Raw genomic sequence first — 10,999 nt, 5'->3', positions numbered from 1 at the left:
CATTTAAAATCTGCTTACAGCAGTAACACAAATTAAATTTTGACTCTTTAATTTTCTATCAGGACATCTCAGTCCACACTGAACACATTTTTCATTCCCGTTCACTGGGTTGGTTTCCGACAGTGTAAAATAATGTTTGTTAGAATATCATCCCAAACACAAAGTAGGAAAATACCAGGCCAGCCCTTGTGTTGATGTTAATATTTTTAATCATTTTCTTACATATATATTTATAATATGTACATAATTAAATATGATCAAACTCTGCAGCTGCAAAAATCAACAAACAAAACAAATACAAGGTGACGGATCAGCTCCTATTTTAAAATAAGCAAACACTATGTAGAGCCTCTAAAACTGTGCAAATCATAAAATACCCATTTTACCCCCCAAAATACAAAATAAGTATAAGCAAATCAAAGTCATACCCACCCCCTCCATGATTCAACAGAACACACAACAGGTGAATATATTTAAGTCTACGAAGTATCTGAAAAAGAAATCAGAATTAAGCCCCAGCGGTTGGTTGTGAAGCTGGCAATAAAAAGCTCCGGAGTTACCCGGACCCTGCTTCACAAGATGCAGGGTCCTCATATAGAAACCCAGAACTGGGAACAAAACCTTGGTCAGCCAGAGAAGGTCTAAAGGGGTTCATCGTGTTTGGCTAGAGAAATTAGCAGGGACATCATATCCAGTCAGCAGACCGGTCAGTCCCTGAACCTCCAGAACCAGGGCTGATGGTCAACATGTCTTTTCTCTGTCAACATATCTTAATTTTATTTTTAAATTTGGTAAAAACAAACATTTTTTTTCTCTTTCACATTTCAACATATCTGCTGGAGGACAATCTTATGCTATCTGGTGTCAAAAAACAATAACGACAACAACAACAACAACAAAAAACCCATCAGTTTAAAGCTACTTGTGATATTTCTACACATCATCTTCTTTAAAACAGTTTTAAATGAATCTCCTTTGTGTGAGCTGCTGCCAGTTAATATGTCTGAACCAACTGAGTTATAATAAGGTTTTAATGATCAGACAGAAGGAGAACATCACACGGGCGGCAAAATCTAGAGCACTGAGATTTCTCATAATGAACCAGGGACGCGACAGGTTTGAACCAAGTGTCCAGTTACGAGACTGTTGTTTCTGGTCTCAGGAAAGAGACAGGAACTACCGGAAGAATGTCCAAACTGTAAATATCAATCACCAGCAACATCTGCAGACTGTGTCAGGGGTCGAAGTCAAGGTACGAGGAGTCTCTGTCAGGACAACAAAACCACAACAATGAAAGACAAACCTGTGTATGATAACACCTGATTGACATGGTGTCATACAAAATGCTAACACTGAGGTTAATGTTAAAACACCTCGCCTTCTTTATCAGTAAATTATTACCTCCGCCAAACCGGAGGTTATGTTTTAACGCTGTACGTTTGTCTGTCTGTTAGTAACATAGCTCAAAAAGTAATAGATTTTAATGAATTCTTTCAGGAAATCTCAGAAACAGAATAAGGAAGAACAGTTTAGATTTTGGGGATGATCCAGATTACCACGTTTTTTTAAGGCTAGAACCACCAGTATTCCAATACCCCCTATAACCACCAGAGGGAGTCATTTGGACACCCTGCCAACGCAGCATTAAAATAATAAAGGTGGTGTTTACAGAGAAACAGGAGGCAATTTCGCCCCCCACTTGATTATTATTATTATTTTTTTATCATTTAGAAGTAGAAAAAGCTCAATAAAAGAACAAATAATAAATTGTTTAGCATGTGGGATTACTTTGGGCTTGTATTTTAAATACAAACTGTAAAATACTACCTTACAACATTCATTTATCAGCTAACAGAAAACAAAATTAAATCATTTTTAAATGTATCTATATTTTAATCAATAATTTGAGGGGGAAGAATAAAAAAAAGCATCATATAATGCTAAAGTAACAAAACAGAGCACTAGATGTCAGCTGATATTGATTTATTATATCGTATTGTAGCTGCAGCTAGAGTTGAATGCTGCCTCGGCAGCTTGTCACTCCTAACTTGGTCCTATTGTAGTAAGAGAGGCTGAATATTTCTCTTCCATCTGATTATTCCTCACTCATTTGTTGGAGCATAGCCAAAACGTATTCTGCATTCATTCTTTAGCTTCTGTTCTTTTTTTTATTGTGTTTCTGGCTACATTAGTTTGTCTGTCTGTTAGCAACATAACTCAAAAAGTTATGGACAGATTTTGATTAAACTTTCAGGAATTTACAATAAAGGATCAAGTGATTACATTTCAGGGGTGATCCATATCATTGTCTGGATCCAGGAGTCTTTTTTAAAGGATTCTTTACAATAGGGCAATAGGGAACAGTTTGCCATTACAGCTTCTAACTCAACAGATAATGCCCATAATCATTAGCAGACAAAAAAAAAAAGAGATTATTATTATTATTGTTGATATTCTGGATCTGCTGATCCAGAAAGTTAAAAATATAGGTGTACTAGGTGAGGTGTTGGGCCTATTGGCGGTTTTCTCAGGTGAGTGACCTTATGACTTAGTGGAGTGCTTCTAGTTTTATAAATTTATATACAGACTTATGACTTAAAAACAGATTTTACAGCTCTTAGAAGCACAATATGCGAGACAGCCACATTATCGACACGTGGAATTAGCTAAGCTGCATTATTTGAAATAGGGAATTCCTTAATCAGCCATTTGTAAATTAATCTAGCTCTACCAAAAAAACAAAAAAAAAACATGAAATGTAAACTGTGTAAAATCTAAGTAAATGTGTAAATAAATGCAATGATTTGAAAAATCTCACATAACACAAGTTTCCTTGGTTTAGGCAGTTTAGAAACAGAGAGCTACAAGGAGTTAGCTAGATTATTGGAGACAGTCTCTAATCTGCCTAAAGCAAGATACAAGTAGTTAGCGAGCTTTGTAACAAGTCAGCTGTTTTTAGATGCTTGCAGCAAGCTTTAGGCTAAAAGTAAATATCTTATTTGTGACTATTACTAAAGTGGCTCTAAGTAGCCAGCTAGATTTGCAACAAGTAATTTGTTGCTGGCTACAATTAACTAGCTAGTTAGAGCTACTTGCAGCTAGCTTTAGGATACAAGGAACTGACTTTTAATAATATTCCTAAAGCTAGCTACAAGTAGCCAGCTAGATTTGTCATTTGTTGTTTGTGACATGTAATTAGCTGCTTGTAGCTAGCTTTTTAACAAGCTAGGTAGCTTTGTAACAAGTAGCCAGCTACTTCCATAGCTTTCTCTCAAATGAGTTACTTGTAGCTAGCTACAAATAACTCATTTGAGAGGATTATGAAGAAAGGAAAAGATGGAGGAGATTACCCACTTTCTTATCAGGAAACAGCAAAAAGTTGTCTCTGTTCAACATGTACTAAGTATGTTCAGTAGTAAATGTTTATGGCCATACGACTTTAACCCATGCCAACCTATGAGTGTGTGCGTGTTAGTGATATCTAAACATTTTATTTTACTGATTTTCTATCAACAGTCATACCAGTTTCCCCCAAAGTGATTTTCATTTTGATCTCTTGGCAGAAAGTGAAAGTAGTCCAAGATTCTTTCTCCTACTATCCTTAACCCTCGGACACTAACTGCCTTTTGTTGTTGTCTAGATGATATCCAATGAACCCTAACAAAAGCTCTTTTCACACAGTCCATTTCAAAACAGACTGATGTTCCTCAGCTGGTTGGTGTGAGTGAATTACGAAAGGGTAGCTAATAAGGTCGGTGGAAGGGGTTAAATATTCAATGTGATCTAAATGCCCTATAGGAGTTTACTCCTCTGACTGATCCTTGACACTAAGAGGGAGGTGAGTGTGGGAGTTGTACGTCACAAGGTGTTTTGGTGATAGAAGGGAAAACAGAAGGGAGATGGGATTGATCCTTTTAACAGCAGCCGCCTCCAGATGGTTTGATGGGGGTGCTCTCAATTTTTAAGTTAGGTTTTTCCCCACTGGCTGTGGCACCAGGTCCCATACGCTTCTTAATCTCCGCTGCCATGGTCATGAAAGACTGTTCCACGTTAGTGGCGTTCTTGGCACTTGTCTCTAAGAAGGGGATGGCCAACGAGTCAGCAAACTCCTGCCGTGGAAGAGGAGACATTTGTGAAACCATAAACCCAGATAATGCAATACAATAATACAATTACAACGTTACCATGTTTAGACAAATGTTATACTTAGACAAATGTTAGCATGTTTACCCTAATGTTAGCATGTTTAGACTCATTTTTACCATGTTAAGGCGAATATTAACCTCTTTAAGCTAATAATAACATATTTAGACAAATGTTAGCATATATATATATATATATATATATATAGGCTACTGTTAGCATGGTCAGTCAAATGCCAGCAAGCTAATATTAACCTGTGTAAAGTTAGTATGTTTAGTCCAATGTTAGTATATTTAGACTAAATGCCTGCATGTTTAGGCTAATGTTAAGATGTTTAGTGTAATGTTAACATGTCTAGACTAATATAACAATACTATATCAGCTCTCTTGTCCATAACAACAGTAATCAGTGTAATTACAGCTTATTCTGTTGGAATTCTCTACTGCTTTGTTACCAGATAAATGATTTGTACAGAATAAACCTGTGATATTTTTTTTCTTTTACATGTTACAATTTTTCCTTGATCCATTTCAGTATTATTAATTGATTGAAATCGGATGTTAGCATGTTTTGATAGCAACTTACCTTGGCTGTGGTGTAGTCCACCACCTTCTTAGTTGTCAGGTCACACTTGTTGCCCACCAGCAGCTTGTTGACATTTTCACTGGCATAACGGTCGATTTCCTGAAGCCACTGTTTGACATTGTTATAGGACTCCTGCACAACGACAGCATTCATAGAAAGAGGAGTTAAACTTCAGACTGCAGAGAGAACACTGAATAAGACATAGCAGCCTGTACTATGTGCTGGGTGAGGGCTGGGATATACTTGCTGTGAACACTGCAAAAATGTTCAATACTGGAGGTCACTGCAAGGTGGCGCACACAGCACCTGAACTTTGAAATAATGAAAAGGTAACAGGGCATCAACCCCCAAAATCCTTCCGATTTGTTGCCAACTGTTAAGGCAGTGTTTATCGCTGTGCAATGGGTGGGAGAAATCATAAAGATGGAAGTAGTTGCAGGAAAGGTCCGAGAGATGGTGTTCAACAAACACTGTGTTTACTTTGGACCTGTCGCGTTCATGCTCTTGTTCACGAGTGCCCCTAGCGTTCAAGTAAATATTTCAACTTGTGCACACGACACGTTAACTCACATCAACACGAGCAGCCTACATGCCAAACGAATGCTAGGAACGCATGGCAGCCATGAGACGTAAGCGGATGTGTTGCTAACAGTAAGTTTATCCCAGCCCTTACAGTTTATCCATCCAGACTTTGACTCACTTGATCCGTAACATCATATACAACTATGATACCATGTGCTCCACGGTAGTAACTGGAGGTGATGGTACGAAACCTCTCCTGACCTGCAGTGTCCCACTAATAAACACAGTGGAAAAGGAAGAAATTTTTTAAATGTATTCAGTGGTTATACAATCACATGAAATGAACTACAATGAACAACAACTGTTGTCAGAGGATGTCTGATACACACTAACGAGGTGGCATACTGGTTCTTAATGAAAATCACTTTTTATTCTTATTCTGATCTGAATTTGTCAGTTTAACCTGCCTAAGCAATATTGGGAACATGTTGCAGCAGGACACTGTTTTAGGAGGGACCTTTTTTACTGCTGCACCACTAAATATTCTCTGTGGGAGCATGTGGACTCACAATCTGCAGTTTGATGGTCTTTGTATCCAACTCAATGGTGCGGATCTTAAAATCCACCCCAATAGTGCTGATGTAGCTCTCTGTGTAGGTATCATCCTGCAGACAGAGAGCCGGACAGGGTTACACCACCAGGAGGAAACATTTACGGGTCAAAAAGGATAAAAAAAAGAAACAAACTTCTTACTGCAAATCGTAGCAGGAGGCAGGACTTTCCTACGCCAGAGTCCCCGATGAGGAGCAGCTTGAACAAGTAGTCACTGAAATTAAAAGTGATTTTTTTTAATATCAGCAACAGTCAATGGTACCAAAAATATGTGGACAATGGTGGTGTGTATATCATCATCGGTGATGAAGAACGTTGCCCCGTACAACAAAGTGGTTGCAGAAACCTGTCTGTGATATCATCTCATGTCCACGCTGATGATGGACATGTACAGCTGAAGAATGTCAGTGACAGTAAAATGGCCCAGTTTGAGGATATATTTATCAGGAAATTATAGGTTATGAAATGTTACACACATACACACACACACACACCCACATATATATATATATATATATATATATATATATATATATATTCTGTGTTGCCAACATAATAAACAAAGGTCCTATTTACACAAGAAATAAAAAATAGGCATTTATCGCAGCGCAAAGTACAAAGTCTCCCTTTGATGTTATCTCATATTGAATATGTACAGCCTGAGATGCCGTTTGATGGCATTGATCAGGGAATGATAAAACCTTTGTTCTATTTCTGAAAAATCTTCTCATTAATCATCAATATCTGGAATGCCGCTGGTAGGGACAACCCAAGTCTGACAGCTGCTTCAGGTGGGAGGAGACAGGTAACTCTAGATTTCTTTGTGGTAAACCTGCCAGCAAGGAAGTTCACTTCATGGAGTCAGTTACCATGGTAACACCCTCGGAGTAAGACTTACCTCGCTTTTTGGGACAGAAAAACAACAACAACAACAACAAAAAAGAAAAAAACCCAAAAACAACAACAACAAAACCCAAACAAACAAACAAAAAAACAAAACAGACTTTTCCTTAACTCGGTTCTGGAACAGCCCCCTGGAGTAAAGTTTAGCTTGTTTACACCAGTGTGCTGACATTACGAGCCAAAATGGAGTGATGAGGACTGGCTGGGTCTAGACATCTTTATTCACGTTTAAACTCGCGCCGTGAACAAGGTCTCGCGCTGTAGCTCTTAAATATGAAAGCTGTGCTGTGTTATCGAGGATCCAGCTGGCTGATGTTAGTCAGGCTGCAGATTTCTCACTAAACCTGCCTGGATTTATCCTTCCTGACTGTCTGAACATCAACTGATTATTAACTTACTATTCAGGATTCATGGCTCCGTGACGGATCACTTCTTTTCTTCCCTCTGAGGACAGATGAAGACGCGGCCAGGAACTCCTTGTCTTCAGATTCTAACAGGATCAATTACCGACTGATCGTTGATCGGGATTCTGGCTGAATTATTTCAGATATGTAATATATTCCTCACACATACCTATTTCCTTCCTTTAGCTGCCACATATTTTTCTATCTTTCTCTGACTGCGCAGGTGCGGAAGTGACAAAAGGTGATGTGTCACTTGCATTTTTTTTATTGAACTTTATTAAACAAGGACGTTTACAAAACTACAATGTAATCAACAAAATATTTACCCAACAAAACAAGTATTAATGACATTAGATAGTAACGGTCTGGATACGTCTAAATTGTTAACATAGTTGATGTTAAGGGCAATTAAATCTTTAATACCGTGCCAAAATTCATAAAAGGAACAGAGATTCACTTTAAATCGTTTTTTTTTAAAGAATTCGCCAGCTTGGTAGATGTTATAAATGATTTTTAAACGTGTTTCCTTTACCCATTGTGGAATTAGCGTTTTGATGATACACTTTTGAGCTTAGTTTCTATGTCATTTAAATGTCTGTTATTGGTCTTTCATAGCGTTCACAAAATAAATCAAATTTATTTTTCTGGACGATCCCATCACAGGGTGCAATGAAAACCTCTTGTACATTTTAAAATGTTTTAAGTAAAATTTATGAAAAAATTTAAATGACACCTCCTCCAACATATTTATAACTAAATATTAGTGGGTGATCATTGAGACTTTGGTCCAGTTAAAATTGTTAGTGGTTATCTGTGTCTGTTGGTTTAAATCAGTCACGCTGAAGGACACGTGACTGAGCAGGTCGAGGTTAGATTTCCTCTAATTAGATTTAAATAACAAAGAGAAGATCTTTTCAGGTTTAGTATATTTTCTTTCCTATTTTTCTGAAATAATGGGGTAGTATAAAAACAGACAAAAATGAAATAATTAAAAAGAAAAAATGGCAATAAAGAAATTCTCAGTCAATGTCTGATATGTAAAAAAAAACAAAAAAACAAAAACAAATAAATGATCCAGAGGTCTGTGAATCAGTCTAATCCTGCAGAAGGGTCCTTTATTGTCTTTCTCCTTTTCAGAGCTTGCATGTGAAGTCAGAAATGACCATTACAAAAGCATGATGGAGATGGAGTTTCTACGGGACCTTTTATTCTCAGGACAGGTCTGAAAAACCAGAAAGTCCACAAACTAACAACAAAACCATATTAAGAAACTAGAGGATTTCCCAGCATGTCAAACTAATTTAAACTCAAGCAGAATCTCTGGAGGGAACAGAAAAAGAAGAAGCTGCTGACAAGCTGAGAACATTAACTGAAGAAAGCAGATTATTATTATTATATTATTTAGTTCATTTGATTTTTAAAATGATTCATTAATAAAAACACATTTTCTTTTTTGATTGAATGTAGTAAAAAAGTTCTTTAAAAAAAGAGTAAATGATGACTATCTGATAAGAGGAGATCTTTGTTGGATGCTCATATGACAGATCAGGTTCTGTATTGTGGTTGTAAAACATGTTAGAGCCAGTAAATGATCAATTCTTCAACCATGTAGTGTTCTTGACAGAATATTAACATCTGACATTTAAACCAAATTGAAAGCTCGTTATGATCCATGTATAACAGGGATGGAGCTACAGGGGGGCAGCTGCATGGCCGCATGCATTGCTGCGTCACAGACCTGTAGGAGGCAGTTTGTCTGCAACCCGGCAGAGTGAAGCAACTGAGCTGCCCACCTTTCACTAGGTGAAGTCAGTTTCCACAGGTCATGTTTTACCGCTCAAAGTTGAAGTTAAATTAAATGTGTAATGAACAGAATGTACTCACAGTCAGCCTCATTCATTTCAGCTGTTCATCCCTGACTGCTCTCCTGTGCTCCACCTTCTTTAAACTCTCTCCAGTCTTTCTTTCTCTGTCCAGCATTCTTCTCATGTGCTTGATTGTTTCCAAGTTACTGACCAAGTTCATGTCCCTGGATTATTCTCTCTGTGCCTTGACCACCGATTCTCACTAGGGATGGTGAAACTGAGGCTTCATGAAACGTCGAGTCAGCTTTGCCACAAACTACCTGAAATCATCTCACTGTGTTGGAAAATTTGACAAAGAGCTCTGTCTGCTGGCTGTGGGTGTCTGATGCATCAGAGGGAAAGTGTTGACAAGGTGTCCTCACTGTATGTCTGTCATCCCTGTCGAATCTCAGTGAGGTACTCCCTTGTGATTGGTCAGTTTGGGATCACGTGTTGCTGGATATCAGGATCTTCTCACTGAATTTGTGTGGTAACCACCACTTTTAAAAACAATAACCAGTGGATCAAGTTGATGAAAGGCTGATCAAATTATTTCTTCATTATCTTCCACAAGCTAAAAAAGACACTGAACCATACTGGACGCCATTGTTTTAAAACAGAAAATAATAATAATTTTGGAAAGGAAAGGCAAATTTATTTGTAACACATTACAGTCATTTAGCCGATGCTTTTCTCTAAAGCAACTTACATCTGTAGGCAGTAGTGTAAGGGTCCTGCCCAAGGACCCAACTGGAAGGTGTTATTTTCACCTCATTGTAAAAATGTTCCCTGTGGGCATCAAACACAAGTCACCTACATGGAAGACCTGCCAACTATCCAGCTACCACAGCATTTAAGCAACCAGACAGTCCAAAATGCTTTATATGAAACACACATCAACTAAAAGCAGCCAAGGCAACATAGAAAGAAGCACAATACAACCAGAAAAAGTTACAACGGAAATAAAATTGTAATTTATTTAAAAAAAAAATTAGAAAACATTTATCTTTGATTCAGTTCCAATGTATTAATTGTATAATTTTTTTGATTGTTGTCAAAATGTACTCCCATTGTCAGGTTAATTGAAATTTTTTTTGCTCGTAAGTCAATTCTGAACAGTTTCTTTCAGTATCCACATCTCCTTCCCATGTGATCAGGCTGCCATCCCAGAGTCTTCTGCCAACCTCCACACTCAACCTCTAGTTCAATAAATCCATTTTTTTTAACACTTGTGTGTTGTGGCCTAGTTTCCGGGTCTTCGGGGTTATCTGTTACACCTACAGGTTATTCAGTCAGATATACAGCTTTACTTATGTTGTATATACATTTATTACGTGATTTTGATTAAAACTAAATATGATGCAAATCTTTTGTGATATAATTTTCACAGCTAGCACTCAACATGAGTGAGCCTGACCAGCATGATTTTTCTGGTGAACAGATCATTACAGGATAGAAAATACTGCAGCAACTAAATACAACTAATACTGATATTCAGTCTTACTTGTGACAAGTAATGTAGGTTGGCTGCATTGTTGATGGTGGTAACGTTTCTCGTGCTCCAGCAGCCAATGCATGAATGAAGACTACTCCAGACCCACCCAGAGGGTGGCAAAGGAAGGCCCCAGCCAGAGTCCCTCGCGGTCACGGGGCACAGGCGCGAACGTACCAAGAGCAGCAGCTGCCGACCCGTCCAGGCACCAGCCATCCAAGAGCGAAGAGCCCAGAGGCATCAGCATCAACAAGAAGCAGCCACATCAACTGATTAACTTATCTGTTCAAGTTAAAAATGTTGGATGTGTGGATTCCTTATTTTAATCGAAATGCATCTCTCATCTCATGTAATCATATCACCTCGAACCAATTTATTTTCAATTGATAAATCTAAAGATTCTGGCCTGGACTCTGGTGACTCTGGTCCCTCTGTGTTATGTAACACGTATTGTTACAAAAAGAATCATGTCAGTCTGTCCACTGATTGAATC

The 10,999-nt window shown here is 38.0% G+C and overlaps 1 protein-coding gene across 1 annotated transcript; it reads right to left on the bottom strand.

The window, feature by feature from the left end:
- Positions 1–1,382: 1,382 nt before the first annotated feature.
- LOC121639567 (ras-related protein Rab-1A-like) lies at positions 1,383–7,385 on the bottom strand. Its single transcript, XM_041984889.1, has 6 exons — positions 7,165–7,385; positions 6,005–6,077; positions 5,821–5,916; positions 5,430–5,525; positions 4,730–4,861; positions 1,383–4,109 (listed from the first exon to the last, which is right to left on the bottom strand). Exons 1-6 carry the CDS (start codon positions 7,176–7,178, stop codon positions 3,915–3,917), a joined length of 606 nt encoding a protein of 201 aa, XP_041840823.1. The 5' UTR covers positions 7,179–7,385; the 3' UTR covers positions 1,383–3,914.
- Between the last annotated feature and the right edge of the window lie 3,614 nt (positions 7,386–10,999).

This window comes from Melanotaenia boesemani, chromosome 5, assembly GCF_017639745.1.
Source record: "Melanotaenia boesemani isolate fMelBoe1 chromosome 5, fMelBoe1.pri, whole genome shotgun sequence".
Taxonomy (NCBI): domain Eukaryota; kingdom Metazoa; phylum Chordata; class Actinopteri; order Atheriniformes; family Melanotaeniidae; genus Melanotaenia; species Melanotaenia boesemani.
The sequence above is the reverse complement of the archived record's forward strand: the minus strand, read 5'-3'. Positions and strand labels throughout refer to the sequence as shown.